General features: G+C 54.5%; 1 protein-coding gene across 1 annotated transcript in view; it reads left to right on the top strand.

Moving 5' to 3' along the window:
- The window catches only part of CABP7 (calcium binding protein 7), a 51,779-nt gene extending 28,041 nt beyond the window's left edge, over positions 1-23,738 (top strand). The window contains exons 2-5 of the mRNA XM_067550313.1: positions 10,741-10,884; positions 18,044-18,156; positions 20,177-20,330; positions 23,543-23,738. Of these exons, the coding sequence (XP_067406414.1) occupies positions 10,741-10,884; positions 18,044-18,156; positions 20,177-20,330; positions 23,543-23,670 (539 nt within the window). The 3' untranslated portion in view covers positions 23,671-23,738. The remainder of the gene's footprint in view (positions 1-10,740; positions 10,885-18,043; positions 18,157-20,176; positions 20,331-23,542) is intronic.
- Positions 23,739-23,982: the final 244 nt, after the last annotated feature.

Raw genomic sequence — 23,982 nt, 5'->3', positions numbered from 1 at the left:
CTCCCTCTACTGGAACAGCATCATAGCCCCCCTGGAACACAGGCTGTGGAGGGAAGGCGTCGCTCAGGCAGCAGCGCCTGTCCCATGGGCTTGTGCTGAGCTCTCTTCAGTGTCAGCGGGGAGCCAGGCCTGGGGCGATGTGCTCAAGGCATGGTCGTGCCGCTCAGCAGACAGGCTGCTGCAGATGGCACCCGTCGGAGCGGTCTCAGGGCAGGCAGCTTCCGCCTGGCAGCTGAGCTGCACTGGTGATGCCAGGAGGTCCCGGATGTCTCTCTGTGGCCGGGCCTGTGTCAGACAGGACAGGGCGCGACCGTCTGGCCAGTCACAGCCGGAGGGGGCAGTTTGTGCTGCCAGAGCTATGTGGGCAGCCAGTAGCGCTGAGGGGGCCAAAAGGATCCCAAGGCTGCGACCGGTTTGCCAATCAGCAGGCAGGTGCCCTCACTGGCGGCGGAAGTTATGGCAGAGCCGCAGAGGGGAGATCTTCCCGGCACCTCCCTCTTCACAGCAGCATCGCCTCCCTCCTGCCTGGGACCACGTTCACCAGCTGCCCTTGTCAAGGGGCTGGGCGCAGCCAGGCACCGGGACAGCAGGGAGAGGGGGCTGTTCTCATCTGCCGGGGGGAAGATGGCGAGCTGGCTGCCCTCTGTCTACAGCCGGCACTGCAGCCAGCTGGTCTCCGCAGCTCTCGGTGACTCCTGTAGATGCTGAATAACATGGGGAGTGGGTTGAGTCTCAGACCAGGACTATGGAGGGGGAGGAACAAGTGCCCATAGCAGCCCCCTGGGTGTGGTTGGAGGGGAAAGACCCAAATCATTTCAGGTCCTTTCCACTCATCCCTCCAGGGAGCTGGGACAGCAGAACTGGGTGAGCGATGCTGGTAGGTGCTTCTGAGAGACCCAGCTGCATGAACACGAATCCTAGGGACGGGAAGTGGCCATGCCCCACAGCCACAAGTGCTCTCTGTCCCACGGTGCCCTGGCTGAGAGCTGACTGACACCGTCCAGGCCACTGGCATTGGAGATTGCATTTTGCTTGCTTGGCTAAGGGAGGTGAGTCTCTGGGCAGCAGTTTGTGGCGTGCCGGAGTCTCTCACATTAAGCAATGGTTTCTTTAGGGCTGGGAGAGTCCCTGCATGGCAGGAGATGCTGACAGGTCGGGGGGGCTCCTTCTCCACTCTCCCTCGCTAGTTCAGATTCAGAGTCCCCGAGGGGCCCCTGGCTGCCCTGAGGACATCCAGGACTATTTCCTGCATGAATGGTTGGAAGTCCTGAAAGGAGGGTGCCTGGCTTCCGGCCCTGCCCTCAGTTGGTTCTGCGAGGCCTATCAGGCCGTCCTGAGCCGTAAGAGGATAATTCCTCGCTGCAGGGACGTCAGTGAGGAAACCCATAGAGCATGTCTACACGGCAGCTTGGAGAAGCCTTCAAGTCCACACAGGCAGACACATGCAAGCTGTGCTCAAACTAATGGGCTAAAAACAGCAGTGGGGAGGTTGCAGCATGGGCCAACCACCCGAGTATGGGCCTCAGGGGGCAGGCAGGTAATTTGCTGCCATGTCCACACTGCTATTTTTAACCCGCTAACTTGAGCGGAGCTAGCACATGTCGGTCTAGCCGGCTGGGAGCGCGCTCCTAGCTGCAGCGTAGACATGCCCTTCAAAGGAGAGAGCACAGATATTTCTGGAGAGCAAAAAAACCCCATAAGAATCAACACAGACTAGACCAATGGGCCATTGGCTCCCGGGGTTCTCAACTGAGGCTCACACACAAGTGTCAGAGGGTCTTGACACCCCTGCCCATCCGATAATGCCAATATTGTGATTAGCCATGGACTGACTTCCTGACCGAGCATGTGGTGGGTTCTCCCTCACTTGAAGTCTTTCAGTCGAGGCTGGGTGGCTTTCTAACAGTCACACTTCAGCTGTGCCAGAAGTTATGGGCTTGATTCTGGAATCACTGGGTGAATTCTCAGGCCTGTGTTACGCAAGCGGTGAGATAATGTAGCCTTAAAATATATGAATCTTGACGAGAATCCTGTGTCTGACAATGGATCAGGTGCTTCAGAGAAAGCTGTAAAAACCCCACTAATCATCTCACTGGGGAATAGTTACACCATGGGGAATTTCATCACCATCATACCAGCTGATGTGCCTGTGCCGTGAAGTACAAAGATTGGGATACCTTGTCTTTTAGTGCTACCCCGTGTAAGTGCAGGTGCCATTCCATTTGCAGAAGAGCCTAATCCATTTTGTAACAACATACAAGTTACATGCAGCAGGGAGTTCCATGATGCCAGATTTGACTAAATGTACAGGGAGATGTTTAATTTTTGGTTTCACTAGACACAATGGGCCTAATTCAGAGATGAACCTGATCAATTCAGGGTACTTGGGTGAAATTTAACACTCTGTGATATACAGAAGGTCAAACTAGATAATCTCCTGGTCCTGTCTGTCCTAGAACCCAATGATTCTGGGAATAGATTATTACAGAATAATGAATTGCAGCTGATGAAAATTTTTCATTCAGACTTTGTTTGGACAAAAAATGGTCTTTTCTTTCAACACAATGTTTTGTGGAAAAATTTTGTTTCTTTCCCAATTTTCAGATTTTTTGTATGAAAAACCAAATTAAAAAAAGGTTTCAGTTTCTGAAAACTGAAAACAATTAAAAACTGACAAATTTTCAGTGTTCTGCCTCTGTCAGAAAACCTCAGTGGAAAGTTTAGGGGGAAAAATGAATGATATTGCTTTCATTTGAAATTTTTTGCAGAAGATACTGCACAGTCCCAATCAGCTCTGAATGGATGCTAAGATGCCCTCATTTATATCTTCTCCCAATCTCTTCAGTGTGTAACATACGCCAATTGAGACACCCTCTGAATTTGGCTCATTGAACATTAAACACTCAAGTGCTGTTGTTTCAACAGCAAAGATCAAGAACTAATCAGATTGCCCAGGATGCGGGAGGTATAAATCCTCCATCCCTAGAGCCTTCTGTTTATTTCCCAGAGTGCGAATGATTCCCCAGCCCAGAGCTGAACCTGACTCGAAACATGTTGGCTAGTCCCTTTTTCCAGATCATTCACAAAGATGTTAAACAAGACCTGCCCCTACACTGATCTGTCCTACTCCACCTGACACTTCTCCACAGCTCTAAACAATGCCATTTACCTTTTGCCTGCGGTTCTTCTGCCAAGTTTCCAGTCTATATCAGTATTCCCATACAAGCCAAATGAAATTAATTTTATGGCTAAGATTTCATGAGCCGCTGTATAAAACACTCCACCAAAACCCTGCTGTCTTATATGCACTGCATTCTCGTCATCAGCTAATTTTACAATTCTATTTTTTTAAACAAAAGTCGAGCTTACGTGGCAAGATTTGTTTCTTTATAACCCATGCTGCTTAATTGCTCAGAGCTTCTCTTTCCTCTGTCTTTAGGGATTTTTCTTTTCATCTGCATCGTCGCACTGTTCATTTTACCTGTGATTGCCATAAGACTGACCATTACAACCCAGTAATGGTCAGAATCATTCTTTGTTCACCCACCAGAATGAAGATCAGTACCGGGTTTGCTTTTCTCCAAACTTCTGCTAGCGTCCCAGATCTCTAGCACTCTTCGAAGAACTGTGGTTAGTGATGGAGTAAAACTCTTCTAACTAATTCCCTTAACATCCTGGGATGCCTGTTCGAAGGCAGCGGTTCTCAAACTTTTTAAATGGACCCCCCCGTGGACTTTTGTGTAACAATTGCACCCCCCTTCTGCCGATCCCACTCCCCACTTTCAGGAAAAAAACAGGGCCTACGTATCATAGGCGGAGTTTGACTGCTTAATTTGGGGGGCAAGGGTTAGCAGCAGCTCCCCCGCAGCTCTGGAGCCCCATGTGACCTGCCAGAGAAAATGGCAACGGTGGTGGGGAATTATCCTCACGTAGCAGCGTGGATGCAGCTGCCGCCCCCGGGAGCTGGCAGCGGCGGGGGGACCGCTACTGTGGGAGTCGGCGGCTGCCGGGAGAGCGCTCTGACTGGAGATGGAAGCGGCTGCACAAAAAGTGGAGTGTGGACCGGACCGGCTCTGTCCCCTGCTCCGCCAGCAGTGCCTCCCCCACCTCCACTGCCCTCCTAAGGGTCCTCCACACCCAACACCTGCCCGGCGCTGCCTGTGTGAGGCGCCAGGGTCTCCACTGCCACCCAGCCCTGCTCTCAGCCCAGTGCCCCTCACCCAGCAGGAGGATACAGCTCCATCAGAATTTTGGGGGGCCTTGCCCCCCATCCCCCAACTCCACCCATGGCACCCCCCACGATCCATCTCATGCCCCCTTAGAGGGCCTGACCCCCAGTAGGAGAACCGCTGTTCTAAGAGGATGCCTCATTATATATCCATAGTGCCTTCCATCCCTACTCTTCGTCCTTCAGCATCTGGGTTGTGACACACATTGATGGAAGGGAAATTGCCCCACCATTCTCCAGCCTGTACCTGATCTGTGACTAAAGAGAGGCCTCCAGATTTCAGGGCTGTCAATCTGGTATCTTTTGCCAGCTCTAAATTGACATGAAAGAGGGAGAGCTAAAAAACTTCCATTACATGATTTCTAATTCTTGTTTAATGTTCCTATTTATTTCAAATGGCCAATTTCTCACCTGATGTATCTGTTCCGAGCTTTTCCTTCCTTACATTTTTCTTCTCTCTATGGAAAAACCACACAGTGCGAGAAAATGAAATAGAGCAATCTTGGAACAAAGAAGCTGATCTGGAACTCTGGGTTCCTTCCAGTCTGCCACAGACTGGGTGACCATGTACTAGTCTCTATGGGCTTCATTTCCCATCTTGCCTTTTTATAAATCCATGATACACCCACATCTTGAATACTTCAAGCAGATCTGGTCACCCCATCTCAGAAAAGATATATCAGAATTGGAAAAGGTACAGAAAAGGGCAACAAATGATTAGGGGTGTGGAAAAGCTTCCATGTGAGGAGAGATTAACAAGACTGGGACTTTTCAGCTTGGAAAAGAGACGACTACAGGGGGGATATAACAAAGGTCTATAAAATCATGACAGCTGTGGAGAAAGTGAATAAGGAAGTGTTATTTACTCCTTCTCATAACACATGAACTAGGGGTCACCAAATGGAATTAGGAGGCAGCAGGTTTAAAATGAACAAAAGGAAGTATTTCTTCACACAACACACAGCTGACCCGTGGAACTCCTTGCCAGAGGATGTTGTGAAAGCCAAGATTATACTGGAGTTCAAAAAAGAGCTAGATAAATTCATGGAAGATAGCCATTGATGGACCTATTAGCCAGATGGGCAGGGATTGCTGTTTGCCAGAAGCTGGGTCTGGGTGACAGGATGGATTACTTGATGGTTACCTGTTCTGTTCATTCTGTCTGAAGCACCTGACATTGGCCACTGTCGGAAGACAGGATACTGGGCTAGATCGACCATTGGTCTGACCCACTATGGCTGTTTTATGTTTATCTGTAAAATTGGGCTAATAATGCTCCTTTTCCCATGATGCAGTTGTGTCTCAGTGCTGGGGGTCCCCAGGCTGTGATGTAGCAGAGGGGTGCAGTCATGTCTCAGTGCAAGAGATTCCCAGGGGCTGTGACATAGCAGAGGGGTGCAGTAGTGTCTCACTGCGGGGGTTCCTGGGGATGGTGACATAGCAGAGGGGTGCAGTCGTGTCTCAGTGCGGGGGATTCCCAGATTCTCGGCTGTACTCCAGTGCTGAAGGAGTTAACACAAAGACCTTGCAGTGTAGGTTGGTTTCAGAATCTCGTTCCGGGAGTACCTGGTACAATTCTTCTTATGGACATTTATGGCTATGGAAGCAGTAATTGAGGGCGGGAGAGCTGCGCGTGTGCAGGGGCCGTGCCAGCACGTGCCCGGGGTTCTAAGCAGCCCGCAGAGAAGCTTCTCCAAAGGGAGATTCTCAGAGTGGGGCTCGTGGGGTGCGATTGCTGGAGAGTCGCCTCCTCCTTTGCCAATGTCAGCTGCCTGCGGGGGCGTGTTTCTCAGCAGGCGGAGGTGGGCATTAGTACAGGGAGAAGCAGCCAGCATCCCTGGAGCCGTGGGCTTGGTGCAGGGGCTGAGGCATTTGAAGGACCCGCATTTTGGATGCCGTGTGCGCCAGCCCCTAGCCACCTACGGGCATGAAGGAGGAGAGCGGGCCTGGGGCTTGGATGCAGGGAGGGGGCAGGGGAGAGCCGGGATGGAGGCAGGATGGGGGGGGGGGGGGAGGGGAGTGATGAGGTAGGAGGGTACAGGTGAGACAGGAGCTAGGGAGGGCGGGGAGCAGAGAAGCGGCCATGAGAAAGGGGGAACAGGAGTGGGAATGGGCATGAAGGAAGACAGACCCCGGGAGGGCTAGGGTGCAAGGGGGAACAGGCAGCGAGAACAGTGAAGGCAGGACCAGCACAGAGGGCTCAGATGAGGGTCACACACAGGAAGGAGGTGGGGGTGACTGTGGATCCCCACCCATAGGGCCCATGTGCCCTGTGCAAGCCAGCCTCTTGGGGACCCACAAATCACCAGATCTTCGCAACACCCCCAAATCGGCAGGCGGCTGCAGCTCTGCTCAGTCTAGAGGGTCCATGTAGCCAGAGCAGAATGGCCATGATCTGATGTAGTGAGACGGGACGGGGGTCGGCATTTACCTGCAGTGCCCCAGCCCCTGGGACTGGCCTGGGTGGGGTACCAGGGATCAGCAGGACAGAAGCATGTAGGGAGCCCCGTGCAGTATGTGCACGATCCTTTCATTGCGCACACTCAGCAGTTCCTGTTCTTTAGCGGAGTCCCAGGCAATCGTTTGGGCAGGCCCCTGCTACAGATAAGGAAGCGATGTCTTGTGATTAATTTGCAGAACAGTAATGCAAAGCAAGAGAGATAATTACAGATGAATGCCCAGAGAGCGGCTGGCGAGATGGTGGGGCGGATAGTTAAGTAAAGACACAGCAATGCTACAGACTTAATTGCCTGTGTGGCGTCAGGAGGGGCCGCGGTGCTTGCATGCCCTGCGTTTGCAGAGCAGCCCTGTAGCTAAATGCCAGCTTCCTCCAATCTGCAGCGAGCTCCCACTAGGAGCTCGTCTTTGAGCTGCCCTTTGAAATGATGGATCCTGCTGGATGCAGGGTCTGGCACCGCGGACAGGACAGCCTCGCTTCCGTCTTACACTATGGCTGCACTTCATCTGAAATCAGCATAAAGTTCACGTGTGTCGCTCCGGGGTGTGAATTAGCCACTCCGGGAGCGGGAGACGATTTAAGCGCCGGTGTGGACAAGGGAGCGCTTCTCCCATCAACATAGCTGCAGCTGCTTGCAGAGCTAAGCTGACAGGAGAGCTCTCCCCCATTGGCGTAGAGCGGCGACACTAGAGAGCTTACAGCGGTGCAGCTGCATCAGTGCACGCTCTAGCATAGCCCTGGGCTGAGGCCTGCTCACAGTACAGAACAGATGCCCTTACAAAGCCCTTTCCAAAAACCCAAGGGCTAGGCATAAAAGTGCTGTGCTCCAGGGTTTGACTTGGTGTCACGAGGCTGAGTTCAACTCCCAGGTCTGCCACCGACTGAGGCCTGCTCGACACACAAAAGTTAGGGCAACATAGCTACGGTGCCTGGGGATGGGAAGAATTCACCCCCCTGAGCACTGTAGTTAAGCCGACCTAACCCCTGATGTAGATGCAGCTAGGTTGAGGGAAGAATTCTCCTGTTGACCCAGCTACTCCCGCTTGGGGAGGGGCACTAACCACACTGACAGGAAAACCCACTTCCGTCATGGTAGAAAGGGTCTACACTATGGGGCTGGTGCAGCACTGCAGCTGTGCTGCCGTAGTGCCCATAGTGTAGACATGACTACTGAGAGCGCCTGGGCAAGTCACCTCCCCTCTCGGTGACTCAGTTTTCCCATCTGTAAAATGGGGATAATGCCACTGATGCTGCTATGGCAAAGAGCTTTATACAACATAGATTAGGGACCCATCTAAAGCCAAATTCAGTTGAGATATCAGACCCAAGAAGCCCTGTATAACTTCTAGGTATTATGCCAGCCTGTTCCCATTTATAAGCCTTGTTTCCCCCCCCCCCTCACACATCTCTAAAATCTCCAGCCCCAGAGGTCTTTATTTGGGAAGACCCAGGGGACTTTTGACACAGTCCCCCATGACATCCTGATGTAAGCTGGAGAAATGAGGGCTTGAGGGAACTACCATTAAGTGGCTACAGAATTGGTTAAACAAATGCAAACAAAGAGTAAGTAACTATTAATGGACTGGGGTTCCACAGGGATCTGTTCTGGGTCTGGTGTTGTTTAACATCTTTATTAATGACCTGGATGTAGGACTAGAGCAGACTGATCAGATCTGCAAATGACACAAAGTTGGGAGAGATGCCAACACTTTGGAGGATAGAGCTAAAATTCAGAGGAATCTTGATAAACTAGAGAGCTGAGCTATAGAAAAGAAAATGAAATTCAACAAAGATAAATGTAAGGTGCTACACTTGGGGAAGAAGAAACAAATGCACAACTACAGAACAGGGGACGGCTGGCTTGACAGCAGCACTGCTAAAGATTCTGGAGTTGTGGTGGATCAGAATCTCAACATAACTCAGCAACACAACACTGTTCTAAAAAAAGCAAATGCAATTTTAGGTTGCATTAACAGAGTGCCATGGGCCTGGTACACCCCATCACCCTTTGGGGAGGCATGGTATAGCCCCACAGCTGAGTTCAAACAACCACCCACCTTTAGACCTCAGGGCAGTATGGTCTAATGGTTGGGGTCACTAAGTTGGCCCTCTTATGCAGGGCTGTGGCCTAAGGGCCAAAGTCAATATGGCTGCCCTCCTCAATGGAGCTGCATGGCCTAGTGACCAGACAGGAGGGGTTGGTGGAGCTGGGGGAGGGGGAACCAGGCCCTCCCTACTCCACCAAGTCCCAACCCAGGGCCCTGTCAGTGGTGAATATATTCAGACAGGTCATTAGGTATCCATCCAAAACACACTGACTTAGTTGCTGGTTCTACACCCAGAACAATGTCTAGTCCCCCTAGACTACTTCCTACCCTGTTTTCCAGTGCCATAGTTCCCAGGTCCTCTGGGGTCATCAACCAGCAAAGCTCCCAGTGGCTCTGTCCCCTCTTGGGCTTCCACAGGCAGCCAGGTATCTGTCTGGGTCTCAGCATATCTGGCCTCCATGGACCAGAGCTCCAGCAACTCCCAGAAGGACACCTGCAGTATGCATTCTCTCGCCTCCACTGCTCCCTTTTATACTGAGACTACAGTTGAAGCATGCCCAGTAGTGGTGAGGGGGTGTGGCCTCCTCTGCACAGAGTATGGGGTTAACTCTTTCTTCTCTGGTGCGGGGCTGGTACACTTTGTCACACAGAGGCATAGCATGCAAATCACGGGAGGTGATAGCACAGCTCTGCTCGGTGTGATTAGTCCTCAGCTGGAGTACTGTGTCCAGTTTTGGTCATCGCTGTATAGAAAAGATGTAGAGAAACACAAAGGATCCAGAGGCGAGTGACAAAGGTGATCAAAGGGATGGAATGCAGCCATGTGAGCAAAGGCTGAGGAACTGTTTGGAAAAAAAGGAGATTACAGGGGACAGGATAGTGGTCTTCAAATACTTGAAAGGCTGCCGTAAAAAAGATGGAGAAAAGTTGTTCTCTCTTGCCACAGAGGGCAGGACAAGAGGCCATGGGTTCAAACTACAGAGCTGCAGCAGGTTTAGATTAAATCTCATGAAAAACTTCCTAACTGTAAGAACAGCAGGGCAATGGAACAGAGAGCACAGGGCGGTCATGGAAGCGCCTTTATTGGAGGTTTTCAAGAGGAGATTGGATAGCTACCTGTCTTGGATGGTTTAGACACAATAAATCCTGCATCTTGGCCGGGGTTAGACTCGCTGACCCATGCGGTCCCATCTCACCCTATGGTTCTAGGATCCTAAACCGGTAGGGTGCCTCTGGGGCAACGTAGAATGTTTCTCCCTTGTTTCATGCAACTCAAACAGGGGGTTCTGGAGTCCTGCGGGGTGCAGGATGCTCACAGTTTGGCAATTCACATAACCCTTTTTAAAAAATGCGCTCACTCAGATCTCAATAAATACACAGGGCACAGACACGACAGGGATGGCTCCGCTCCTCGGTTATTAGAAATGAATCCATTCAATAGCAACAAGACGCTTGCAAAGGGCTGCCTCTCGCGGGCTGGAACTGGCAGTCGGCGCGGTGCAGTGAACATCCGGAAGCACCAGGGAATGAGCTACTCCCAGGAACAGTTTCCAGCCATCATTGAAACAATGTCATTGTGCCTGGGCCAGTGACGCTATTGTTAAGACTGGTTATTTTTCAACAAGCAGGTATGTAGGCACCTAACTCCCATTGATTGCCATGGGAATTAGGCATCTACATACCTTAAAGGATCTGGGCCCTGGTCTCTCGGTGCCTCAGTTTCTCATCTGTACCCGGGGATAATAGCCCTGCTCTACCTTCTGGGAATGTGTGAGGATACACGCTAGGGACTGAGAGGTGCTCGGATACGGCAGGGTCCGGGATTGGTGCCAGATAAGTCCCATCGACAGAAAATGCTGCGAGCCTAGGCAGCACGTTTCCATCTGAAGATCTCGGCCCTTCTGCCAGCAGACATTCCCAGGCAGTGCAGTGGGGTGGGGGAATCGGGCCCCGTCTGCACCACCGACCCAGCTGCCAGGCTCATTCGCTCCCCTCCCTCCCCACAGAGATCCGGGAAGCCTTCAAAGTGTTCGACCGTGACGGGAACGGCTTCATCTCTAAGCAGGAGCTGGGAACAGCCATGAGGTCCCTGGGCTACATGCCTAACGAGGTGGAGCTGGAGGTCATCATCCAGCGGCTGGACATGGACGGTAAGCCTCAGCCTTCCTCTCTCTTCTGCTCTACTCCAGCCTCTCTCCTTCTTTCAGCTCCCTCCCCTGTTCCCTAGGAGTGCGCCGCATCTGGTCCCCCTCGCCCTGCTCCCAGTACAGGGGCAGGCAGGGGCCTGGTTTGCAAAGCAGAAAGCCCACCAGGGGCAGCAAACCGGGGCTGTCACAAGTGGCCATCACTTCCCCAAGAGCGAGCGTGGCTGGACTGGGAGGGGGGGTGGCCATAGAGGCTCGGGGACACCCTCCCAGGGAGGGGGTGGCAGAAACACTGCCTGTCCCCTCAGGGGTGACTCCCCCGTTCCTGGATGCCATGGGCCCCGTGGCGTAATCCATTCCTTCCTGTGAACGCGGGGTGACTCCAGCCCAGAGAGGCAGAGCTGGCAGGGCCAGGATAGCCCTCCAGGGTGGCCCACTCTGGCTCCCTCTCAGGGCAGGACTTCTCACTACCTCCAGGGTGCCTGGGAGAGTCACAGACTACAGGAATGGGGTCGTTGTCCACCCAGCTCATCCTGACCCCCACCTCCAGATATCACAGCCACACGGCCCTGAGCAAACGCCTCTGCCAATGTCCCTTCGCCGTCCCCACTGAATTATTCACTCCCTCTCTCCTACCATTGCGGTCATCTCTCTCCCCTGTTCTTTGCTGTCTCTTCCAGCTAGCTTTCTTTCCCATCATCTTTCTCCGTCTCTTCATTTTTCACTTTCTCTCTCTCTCTCCCTCATTCACTGTTTCTGTCCCTCCATCTCTCATGGCTCTCTGACCATCTCTCAGGGTCTCCCTGGCCCTCCCACCCCCACCCCCAGCCCCTGCCAATGGGATATAAACCCCCGCCATTGACAAGCGACTCTCACTGACACATCCTGCAGCGGGAGCATTGCGCCCCTTGTCACCGTCCTCCTCCCTTCTCTCTGTTCTTCCCTCCATCTCTCTCTTTGCTGCGCGAGGCTGTCTCGCTGGCGTGACTCTAATGCAAGCTGCATTGCCAAAGCTATTACAGATTTGATGTCACCAGCTAAAGAGAATATTTTCTTTGAGAATGGATCTAATACCTCTGCTGTAAAAGGTGACAGCTCAGTGAAATATACTCAGGTGCGGGAGTGTGACTGCAACTGTCTGAGGATGGGACGGACGTGCTGTCAGAGCTGCCTCTGTCCTCTGCCGCAGAGGAGATGGAGCTGTGCTGACAGCGAGCCAGCTCTTGTCTTGGAGCACCTGGGCCGGTGGGAAAGGAAATGCAGCTGATCCATATTCCATGGGCTGCCCCTTTTTCTCTAGTTAGTTTCCGTTTCTGCTGCCATCTTCTCATTGCAAGCACTTGATCCTTCTTGCCCTGTTATATTTTGAACATTTGTTAAAGGGACGGAAGGCAGCTAGTTATAAGCCCAGTATTTAGATTTTACAATAGGATCTACAAAATTCTAATAGGAATAGAAATCTGTGTAAGACATGGCACTGTGTGTACTGCATTGCCTGCCGGGGTGTGTCCATCACAGGAAAAGTAGCCTACTACTGCTACCAAGTCATGATATTACTCCTTTAGTTCAAGTGGTGGAGCTCTGTACTGTGGCTCTGAAGGTTAGGGTTCAAACCCTCTGCTGAGCCATGTAAGGGGCGGTTTCATTTGTAGGATTATTTTTTTAATGGAGGCAGTTTTAAATGCACACCTCCTCCTGCGGAGTGGGGAACACGAACATCACAGCGCTATGCTCAGCCCGGGAGGTGAAAGAGCCAGGAAGTGACATTAACCAGGCTACAGTCATTTCACTGTCAAAGCTGAGCGCAGTGAAGAAATAAGCAATATGTATAGTGCACCATAAATTAGATTTCAATAAACCCTTTCAGATTTAATCATCTAAAGTGCTATTGGTAACAAGGATGAGGGGGAAATGCAGATATCTTTGTGCATGCATAAGGTCTGCATCCGTTTAGGAAGTCAGCCACCGCAACATTGGACCAGAATGCAGTTTGATCTTGGTTTCCTGTCACATCACTCTCCCTCCCACACCTCTTGGAAGGATCTGTAGGGGAGTCAGCAGTCCCTTCTGTAACAGAAGAGGCCAGGCCTGGCAGTGGGGGCTGGGAGCTGCAGAACCAGAGGGAACCTCAGGGGCTGTCTGTGCCCGGCAGCCTGGTAAAAGAATTCCCTTGGAACTCATTGCAGTCAAGCTCTGTCTCGTCTTCCATGAAGGATCCGTCATCTCCCCATATCTCACTGCTTGTTTTCAGAATCCCCGGCATCAGGCAGCACCGTATCATGAGTCTGGGCCTGTTTTATGGCTGAGTCCCTTCCCCAGGCCTTGGCCCTTGCTCCTGCTCTCACTGTGACTTCCTCCCCTCCAGACTATGCAACACGCTGTCTCTGAGGTTACCCTCACCCTTCTCAGAAACCCCCATCAGCTCCCTTTCGGTGCAACAGACTCAGCCTCCTGCTTCCCACATCTCTGACCTTTTCCCCAGCTGCTCCCAGCTCCCCTCCCAATCCCCTCACCTTCCTGCCCACCTTCCACCTGCTGCCCTGTAACCCTGTCGCCTCTCGCCCTGTCCTTCCACCTCCTTCACGTCCACCTCTTTCAAAAATACTTCCCCCTCCCCTCCTTCTGTGCCATTGCTTCTCTCTCTCTCATCTGGGCTAAGAGCTTGTTTGTAAAGAGCCGGGTACCTCTACAATGCGCTAGAAACACTTAGTATAAATATTAATCATCATCATGAGCGTGTCGGCTGTGATGACATACGAGCTTCATTTAGTGGAATTTAACGACCTGGTGCTACCACCAATTTGCAGCCTGTTTCTTGGAGGCTGGGACTAGCTGGGAGTTGCCGACTCTGCTGCTCAGGATTTGATCTGCTTTGCTGCTGTCCGTACAGCCTTGTGGGGCAGCGGTGTGATCCCCCAGGGTGCCATGGAGCTGGAGGGGATCCGAGAGCCTTAGGCCTGAGATCCAGAGCTGTTGGATTTGTTTCCTTGCAAGAGCTGATAATGTTACAAACACTAATAGCAAGGTAAAGGCTGCAAGGAACGTGTTGCTAGCGAGATCAGTGCCTATTGTATGTATACCACACCCTGGCAGGTAAATAAAGGAGGGACTTGGAGTGAGATTCTGTGCTGGGCCTTCAGAAGGGGCATCAAAGATGGCTTTGAGATTCTGTGCTGCTCCATGGGCTCTGTGGCCTCCATCATAAATTAGAGCAGCCCAGGGGGTGCTCTAATTTATGGAACCCTCCCCAGAGCTGCCTATGGGCTGCTCCACAGCTTCTCTCCTTGCCCTCTCTGCTCAGACTGCCAACAAGGCCAACCAATGCCAGTTGTGGCAGTGGTTTTGTGCTGTGGACACCTGAGAGCCCAGCTCATTTCACACAGGCCCCCTCCAAAAGCCCCCCAAACCCACCAGCCTTCCCCCACCACTCGCCCTGCAGGACGGACCCATCACAGAGCAGTGTTCATGGTAACGCATGGTCTGTTGAGCCCCCTGAGAGCTAGTCCTGCTCCTGCAGGACAAACCCATGAACCTGGAGGGGCTCTGCAGATTCCAGGGAGGGCAGCAGCTACATTTCCAATATCCCCCACCCTCTCTAAAGGCTTGCCGCCCATGTGAAAGAGGAAGCGTGGCGCCTGACTTGCCATGCTGATCCCGCTCCCACAGCCTGACCCCCGAGATAGGATCTGACTGGAACTCCTGGGCGCGGGGTGTTCTAGCTACAGGGAGTGAGGGGCTCCCTCCACGCCAGCAGCCAGACCATGTTCAACCATGGCTGAGGCGGGGTGGAGGCAAATATGACACTTGTGTTCCATGCACTGCGTGCTGGGTAACAACACGTGAGCACGCCACACTCAGAAACTAAACTGCTGCTTTATTAGGAGGCCTGTTTACAGAGGGCATTCCAGCCACGTGCACACAGACCGACTTCCCGGTGTGTCCTCCACACTTGTCCCTGCTGCACCCTCTGCTCCTCCCTCCAAGGTCCCTGCAGGTTGCTACAGTGGGGACAGGGTAGTTTCAAACACCACCCTGTTCCCAGAAGGGACTCGGTCTCCTTCTGGGTGGGTTAAACTTACTGGTGTTCCGGCTTCCCCTCCCCTGTACAGCATCGCCAGAACTCAGATTTCCCCGCTTCCCCGTTACCCCCTCCCTAGGTTGTGATCCTTAGCTCACCATCAGCATTCTCACAGCAGCTTCCCATCTGCCCCCGGGCTCTGCTCTCCGGCTCAGGCCTTGCCTTGTGTCTCAGCACCTCCTCAACGACCGTGGGATCAGAGTTTCTCACTGTCCTTTGCTGGCAACAGTTCAGGGAGCCCTGAGACCTTCGGGTTTTTTGTCTCTCAGTGTTTTTCGTGTCTGATCCTGCTGGTGGACTGGAGTTCTGGAGAGGGCCCTGTTCTCTCCGTGACAGCTGAAGGAAGTTATCAGCATAAAGGAGATAACTAACATCGGCATCCCCTCATAATTACCCAGGGGCTGATGGGTCTTCTGGCACAGGCACCAGATCACTGGGGTGGAAATTAGCAAGTCCCAGAAGGATGCTGTGGCCCCGTCTCACTGTCCACTGGGCTCCAGAGCATTGGCCGTCCTGCTGCGTCAATCCCATGAGCACATTCCTCTAATGGGACCTCCACACCCGCTCGCTCTGGGGACGGGGTGGGGGCCAATCAGAGGCTCTTGCACGGTTACCATGGCTCTTAGACTCAGACTTTAACACCAGAAGGGACCATCACGATCATCTAGTCTGATCTCTCGCACGTCGCAGAACTTCACCCGCCCTCTCCTGCAATAGACCCCTCGGCTCTGGCTGAGCTACTGACATCCTTAAATTGTGATTCAAAGATTTCAAGTTACTTACAGAGAATCCACCATTTACACTAGTTTAAACCTGCAAGGGGCCCGTGGGTGCCCCACGCTGCAGCGGAAGGCAAAAAAACCCCAGGTTCTCTGCCAGTCTGACCCCGGTGCCTGTGTCCTGGGGACATGTCTAAAGTACAGGCAGGTAGGAGAGCTACCGAAACGATCAAAGGTTTAGAAAACCTGATGTGTGAGGGAAGATTAAAAACTGGGGCCTGTTTACTCTGGAGAAAAGACGACTGAGGGGGGGACCTGAGAAGTCTTCAAACATGTTAAGGGCTGTTGAGAAGAGAATGGTGATCAACTGTTCTCACAAGAACATGAGATGAACAAAGGGTCATCTGCTGCTGAGATCTTCCCCCGTCTCGTCGGTGTTCGTGTCTCTCTCGCTCGGATTGTTCGGTCGTCTTTTTTCTCTGGCCTCTCTATCGGTCTCTTTCCTTCACCCCGTTCTGTTTCCCTCTAGTCTCTGCCTGTCGTCTCTTTACAGCTCACATTCGTCACGCTCTCTCCATCTCGCTTGTCCTCTGAGCCACACGACAGTCAGGAGCCCATGCTCACACGGACTGGCCAGGTCCCTCTGTGGGTGCCGATGGCTTAATCCATGGTGCCCAAGTGGCTCACGCTAGCCCTGCCTCTGTCCCCCATGTCACCCGCCCCTCCAGCTGCCGACAGTCACTGCTGTGCAGTGGCATGTCCTCCCGCTGTGCGGATGCTGGGTGCTCTGATGATCAGCGAGGGATTCCCCAGCACCCTCTTGGTCTGTAGCGGACCCATAAAAGGGCTTCTCCGGGGCTTCATTTGGAAACCACAGTGTTCGAAGCTAGCAGCCCACCCTGCTGTGTGACCTTCGCAGCAGATTATTTCCACATCACAGTGTCCTCTGAGCCAGGGTGGGGGGCAGCACAGAAGCCAGTGGGCTGAGCTCCGGCCCTGTCAGAATTTCAAAGCTGTTTGAAGGGTTCAAACCTGACCCCTCGTGCAGCTCTGCAAAATGTTGGGTTTATTTATTTTGAATTGAATCTCGAAAACACCGTGGAAATGGGCATCAAAAATTCATCTTTGGTTAAAGAAACATTTTAACCCAAAATATCGGGGAGGAGGGAAGGGTACGACTTTTTTGAAAATAAACCCCGGCAGATTTCCTTCGGACTGCGAGCGCTTGGGGCAGGGCCTGTCATTTCGCTCTGGGTTTGCACAGCGCAGGGCGCGGCAGGGCCAGGCCAGACTAGGGCTCTGAGGCGCTACCACAACCGCAAATCGGATTTTGACAACGGCAATGCTTTTTCGGGAAAGACAAGTCGTTCCCGGGCAAGGGACAGTTTTTCCATCGAAAAAACCCTTCCCCTTCAAACTGCGACAATCTCTCGCCGCACAAATCTCCCTGCCGGGCTCCGGCTCTGCTCCTCCGCGCAGGCCCCTGGAGAGCTCTCGTTGGCCGTTGAGCCCTGGACTCCTCACTCTTTCATCCAAGTGCAGCCTATCTTCTTAGGACACGCTGCGCTGCCTTTATGCAAGTCCCAGTCTGCACTGCTGACAGTCCCGGGCCTGAGTCTCACTGATACCAGCACAGAGGGTGGGAAACGCTGCTAAATCTGAACCGGAGCCTGTCACACCCTCTTTAGCACAGTTCTCGGTGCTGGGAAATGCAAAATCAGGCCCTTGTTTCTATGGACCCAAGCACCTCTCCCTGCCCGGTCTCCACAGCCCCCCCACACCTGTTTCTCAAGCAAGTTTCTTTTATGCCATTCTCCCTTTACCACCCTCTGTCCCTCTCCTCTTCTCAGTCCTTCTCCCATAGCAAGTGGGTGCCCTAGTACCTGTGGTAGGGGAGGGATTCTACCCATTCCCTTCTCCCCACAGGCCCTCTAGTGCTGGTGCCCCCTCCTGGCGGTTGGTGGAAAGAGGCAGCCCTGAGAGGTGAGGGGGGCTATGACCTGGGGGAAGAAGGGAACGGGCAAAATCCCATCCGGCAAATCAGACCGGCCATGTCCCCATGCCAGAGCAGGAGTCCCAGGGAGTCCAGTTACTGCCCCACCCACCACCTGTCCCAGGGCCAACGGGTAGCGCTGATCAGAAAACAGGGGGAGCCACCCCCCAGCAAATTTGACAAAACGGGGGGAAATAATTTTCTCAGCAGAAAATTCGACTTTTAATTGAAAACAATTTTCCAGTTTGGGCTGAAATCGGTCTGGGTTTGCAATGGAAAACTTCGGCACCGGGCTCCAAAGGGGGAGAGAGGATAGAGCCGTGCTGAGGGTCCCTCCTGCGCCGCGGGGAGCTAACGCCAGTATTTCTTTCCCAGGGGATGGGCAGGTGGATTTTGAGGAGTTTGTGACGTTACTGGGGCCCAAGCTCTCCACCTCAGGGATACCCGAGAAGTTCCACGGCACAGACTTCGACACCGTCTTCTGGAAGGTAACTAGGGCCCCATCCATGGCCGTCTCCATGCCCTCCCTTCTCCCTGATGCCTCCATTGGAGATCCCCAAACTTGGGGTTGGGCGGAATCATCCCCTTGGGATGGGGGGGATGGACACAGAGGGAGAGCAGATCCCCAAATTATTCCAAGCAGAAAAGTACAGCCTGCTCCGTTCTCCCGTCAGACCCTGGGATCTGCCATGGAAGCAGCAGCCGGTGCTGGGTGGGGGCAGATGCACCATAGAAAGAAGAGGCCCCCAACAAACTGCCATGGCCCATTCCAGCGACAGCGGGTGCCCATGGGGACGATCTCCAGTGCACAGAGCACCAAGGGGTGGCTGCCGGTATCACGGCTCAGCGGTGCTCGGCCCACGGCTCCTGCCCTGCCTGTGCGCGCTGTGGCCAGCACCACAGCTGTGTGCTCCAGCCAGGGGTGTCTGGCTGTCCAGGACTCGCAGCGAGATGCGGCTGGCCCCCGACAGCCAGCGCTCCAGCCTCTACGCGCACCACCAGCGGCTCCTGCCAGCGCCTCCTCCACAGCCCAGTCTGAGCGCAGCGGGCACAGGGCCTCTGCCACGACTGCCCCATCCAAGCCGGGGCTCGGGGAGCCCCTAGTGGTGACACTAGGCAGCACAGGTTGTGGTGCACTGAGTCCTGGCAGTGCCAATGGTCACAAGGCCAGACAGAGCACCCCCAAAGAGCACGGACCCCATCCCCCGCCAATGACCCCATCCCCCACACAGCCCCACACATTGCCTCCAGCAATGACCCCATCCCCCCACCTGCCCCCCACCAATGACCCCATCCCCCCACACAGCCCCACGCCTCCAGCAATGACCCCATCCCCCCACTTGCCCCCCCCCAGCGACCCCATCCCCCCATACACCCCCCACATGTCCATTAGTGACCCCACCTTCCCCCCCCCCCAGCACCTGTGTCAGCTGCAAACCTCTGTCCCTGGGACAGTTCCCACTTGCTATGCTTGGATGGGATCCTGGGAGGTGGGGGGAGTTGGCCTTGACCACGCCTCCTTTCTGGAAAGCCACGCCTCCTTTCTCCACGCCAGCAAAGCTAAGGCGCAAGCCTTGGCCCTGCCTCACACCCACGCCCGCCTTGCGGGAGCGTCGCCTTTCACGTGACTTCGCTTTGTTTGGACACGCGCGGGTGTCGCTTGCTTGGCTCTGGCTCAACCCCACCTTTGGCCTCGCCCCCTCGGTTTCTGTGGGTACCGCAGGGTAAATCCTGGCCCCGGGAGCCCAGTTTGCCCATCGTTAGCGGCTCCAGGAGCCCGTCCTCTGGGCAGCGCTGCCCTCTGTGCACACCTCCCGCCTGCGCTCAGACTGCAGATCCAGGGCAGGGGTCAGGCTCATTCTCCCCGCTGGGCGGAGCGTGATTTTTCATGGTCTTTTTTCTCTTTGTGCATCTTTAACCCCTAAAAAGGGACAATCAGGGCCCTGTCCTCAGCAGCATAGGAGCCGAGAGCTCCTGGTGTCCGTATGACTGGGGGCAGGCGGGGGGCACTGTGGGGCCCAAGAAGCTCCAGCCTGCACTCCGGCAGCGCAGCCCCCCGCCTGTGACGTTACCAGCATGCTTGTCAACCGCACCGTGGGCCTCCCCGGCTCCCTTTCCTCCCCACGCCCAGCACAGGGGTCAGAGGGTCCCTGCCGGGGCTGATCACTGGGTGCCCGCCATGGGGAGGTCAGGGGAAGGCCGTGGCACGGCACACTGTCTGACGGCCAGCTGCCGGGGACTCTGCTGCCAGCCCTGCACTCCATGGGTGCAGCTAGCAGCACGCCAGTCCGGCACCCCGGCTGGCATCCGTGGTGCTGCACCGTGGCCGTGCTCCCAGCCTGACCGAAGGCGTGCGGCAGCGACTGATCGGCGGCCGCCGTGCCGGGTGCGGCAGTGACACACAGCTGGAAGGCGCGGGACGCCCTGGGGAGATCACCTGAGCCTGGCGCGGTTCGTGCAATCCCCCCATGCGGGATCTGTTCTGTCTGCTGTCTCCCCCCGCCACAGTGTGACATGCAGAAGCTGACGGTGGATGAGCTGAAGCGGCTGCTCTACGACACCTTCTGCGAACACCTGTCCATGAAGGACATTGAGAACATCATTATGACGGAGGAGGAGAGCCACATGGGCAATGCGGAGCAGTGCCCCGTCGACGTGGAGCGTAAGTGACCTGCCCCAGGCTCTGCTCACTGTCCTTACCACAGCCCCTCGGAGCCGTGGGCTGGGCTCCGTACAGCCACAGAGCCAGACCGGCCCTGCCCCATGAAGCTTACAATCCAGGGCTTGCTGGCCCTCTGGTGCTGCCCAGAACAGCCAGGCCCGGCAGAGGCGCAAGCCAGGCTTGCAGTCCCTGCCCCATCCGCCGTCTTGCCCCCACGGAGTTTTGTCTGGGGTTACGCCACCATTGAGCAGTGGAGCGGGAGCAGGCCGGTGGGTTGGTTGGGATGTATCACAAGCCAGTACCAGGCTGCCCATCTGACACGGGAGACTGGCCCCCACTGCCTGGCTCCCCCTCAGGGTGGGGCACAAGCCTGGCAGTGGGGGACCGTCAGGCCAGGTGTAGGGGAGTCTCCTGGGAGAGCTTGGCTTTGCCCAGTGCTCGGAGCTAGGGGCTGGTTTTGTGCAGTCGGAGCTGAGTGGCCTTTTCGCATCCGCCCTCAGGACCAGGACCAAGACCAGCACTGCCGGGTAAAGGGGACGTGTGCCCCCCCAGCGCTCTTCAAGGGACCCCAAGTTATTGCCAGGAAGGCAGAGATCGGTGCCAAGTTAACCAGTGCTAAGAATTGTAACAGCAGTAGAGTGGACGAGTTTTCATCCTTTACATAATTATAAATCACAGCAAAATACTGACAGGACCCAAATTTTACTTAAAATCCAAGATTTTCCAGAGGTCGAACTAGCCCTGGGCTCCTGGAAAGCGGTTTGTTTTTTTAACTAGGGCCCCCAAAATACCCACTTTCCCCTCCCCCCACGATATCCACTCCCCCCTCCCAGTAATGGGACCCTAGAACCGCCTCAGCTCAGGACACCTAGGGCTTTGGGGCAGGCCACTTCCAGCCCCTGTGCAGGTGGCAGAGTCCCTGCTGCCCCCATGTCCGTCTGTCCAGCAAACAACCTACTGAAATAAAAGGGGCCAGAGGCAGGGGGCAGAAGGGTGCCTCCCCGCCGGAGCATCCCTTTGGGGCTGAGCGGGTGTAGCAGGCTCTCCTCACCTAGCGGCCTCTGCCGACGGTCGCTTCAGTCCCATGTTGGGCTGCCTCTGTTTGCCGCTCAGCCCTCTGGCCAGGGCCCGTTTAGTCCCAGCCCTTCCAGTCCTGTGTCTTCCAGCTGCCCCACGGGCTTCCTCACCAGCCTGCAGGAGCCGCCCTGTCCCCCCCCCGGTCTCTCCACTCACACTGCAGAGTCGAGTCCTGCCCATCCCTGCAGCCGCAGGCATCCTGTCTTTATAGCCATCACCCAGCTCCTTCCCCAGCTGGGCTTCATCCTCATCAGGCCTGGCCCACCCCCCAGGTGCAGCCAGGTGAATTAACTGACCTCTCAGGCCCACCTTCACCCTTTCCGAACCAGGACGAGGTATACAGCCCATCACCACAGGGAGGGACAAAAACGATCACAGGCCCGGCGAGAATCCCATATGAAGAGAGATTGAAAGGATCTAGGGCTGTTTAGTTGAGAGAGAGGAGACAAATAAGAGGGGCTATGACAGAAGCTAATGTCTAGAAGGACAGCTGTCCTGTTCCGCCCCAGAGGTGGCTGCATTTTGATCACAGGTAAGGTAAGGTCTTATCATGCAGCCATGTAATTGCCTGATGGAGTCCAAGTGCACTTACTGATCTCTCATTAGGGGATTCCCTGCACTCTGATTGGCTGAGGAGTTCTGAGTTCCATGACTATAGAGTTATTTGTCAGTCACTGGACAGTATGCAAATCCCAGTGTTCTGATTGGCTGACAGCCATTTGTTAGGCAATCACAGCATAGGGCTTTGTACTTTCTTCAGTAGGTATATTACAATTATGCAAATATATTTGCTCTCATTGGCTGTTATAAACCCCTCTGCACTGATTGGCTACTGCTCTCAATGTCAGGTCCACAAATATGGCTGATTAGTCTCTGGCTCCCCGTCTTCACCCCATTCCCCACCACACCCAAGACGTCAAGTCCCCACATTCTGGGCACATGTGCACATGGGAGATTCTGAGCTCGCCATGTTCTATGCACACCTCATGGAGAGGTTCTATGCACACCTCATGGCGCCTGCTGTACATACAGACGCCTTGTTCCAGCCACGTCACCCTGTCTGGTCACACGTACCCTACAGAGGTCACAAACATTACCATACTCTACCCACACGCACACACTGGAGGCCACCGCGTTCCGTGCACACGTGGGTGGCAGAGATCACCACATTCCACACGCATGTGGCCAACGGAGGTCACCATGTTCCACACACACACGGCCGGCAGAAGTCACTGTTGCACGCAGACGTGGCCAGCGGCGGTCACTGCGTTCCACATGCCCATGGCCGGCAGAGATCACCGAGTTGCACACGCAGGTGGCTGGCACAGGTCAGCATGTTGTACACAGATGTGGCCAGCAAAGGTCATTGCATTGCACAGGCAGGCGGCTGGCAGAGGTGGCTACATTGCACACAGAACACACACATGACCAGTGGAGGTCACCATATTGCAGGCACACACAGACTGTGGCGGTAGCTGCCCCATAGAGACCACAACCTAGTAACGGCAGCATAGTCTCTGCTCTCATCCACTGCAGAAACCATTGGGCCCTTTGTGCATCTAGAACATGGTGACTGTGGCAAGTACCCAACTTCACCGGCTTTGGGGTTAGGAAGGGCGCCAACACCCTGCCTGATGCCTCCCCCTGAGGAGCCAGGCACAGCGCCAGCCAGCCAGGCCAGCTGGAGAGACTTAGCCCGATTGCTCCTTTTTTTTTTCTTTTCTTTTTTAATTGTAATTAAACAAGTCGCCATTGTATCCTGGCTCCAAGCTGCTCGGAATATTAACGCAGGAGGAGGCCACCTGGGTGCCTTGCAGAATAGCTGCTGCTCTGCGTGCCAAGTGGCAGAGCGCCGTGCCAGGGCTGCGCAGCAAAGCCACCTGACATCACGGAGGGAACCTCCCTGCCCTGAGACTCCCTCACCTGCAGCCTCCCGGACAGGGGATGCCAGGGACTTCCTAGCAGGTGGGCTGCAAGCAGGGAGGGCAAATGGGAGGAAGCGGAGGGATGCCTGAAGTCCCCATGTCTGAGGGGTGTGGGTGGATCTTCCAGATGAGCCTGGGATTGGGGGGGTGACAGAGGGCCCCAAACTAACCTGCATCCTCACTCGCCCACCCCACTTCCCCTCTCCGCAGCCTGCTCGAACCAGCAAATCCGACAGACGTGCGTCCGGAAGAGCCTCATCTGCGCCTTCGCCATCGCTTTCATCATCAGCGTCATGCTGATTGCTGCCAATCAGGTGCTGCGGAGCGGGATGAAGTAGCCCGGACAGACAGACTGCTTACCAAAAGAACAAAGACAGACAGACATATATAAATATATATAAATATATATATATACAATATAGAATATATACACAAAGGGGGGAGGAAAAAACCAAACTGTTCCTCCATGGAATGTGTCCTGTGCACACCCACCAACTCCTCGTCCACAGCTGCCCTTCCTCTCCACCACTGGGAGCGCCCTTCCAGGAGAGGGGGCCGTCACGTCTGCTGATCGCATGGGTTCCCTGGGGCAGCTCCCACTCGCCTCGGGGCAGGAGGGGTCACCTGGACTCGCATGGCTGTTTGCAGAA

Source organism: Emydura macquarii, unplaced genomic scaffold (assembly GCF_026122565.2).
Source record: "Emydura macquarii macquarii isolate MOO-44397 ecotype Brisbane River unplaced genomic scaffold, CSIRO-AGI_Emac_v2 contig_1254, whole genome shotgun sequence".
In the NCBI taxonomy this organism is placed as follows: Eukaryota; Metazoa; Chordata; order Testudines; family Chelidae; genus Emydura; species Emydura macquarii.
Note: the sequence above shows the minus strand (reverse complement) of the source record. Positions and strands in the feature narration are given on the sequence as shown.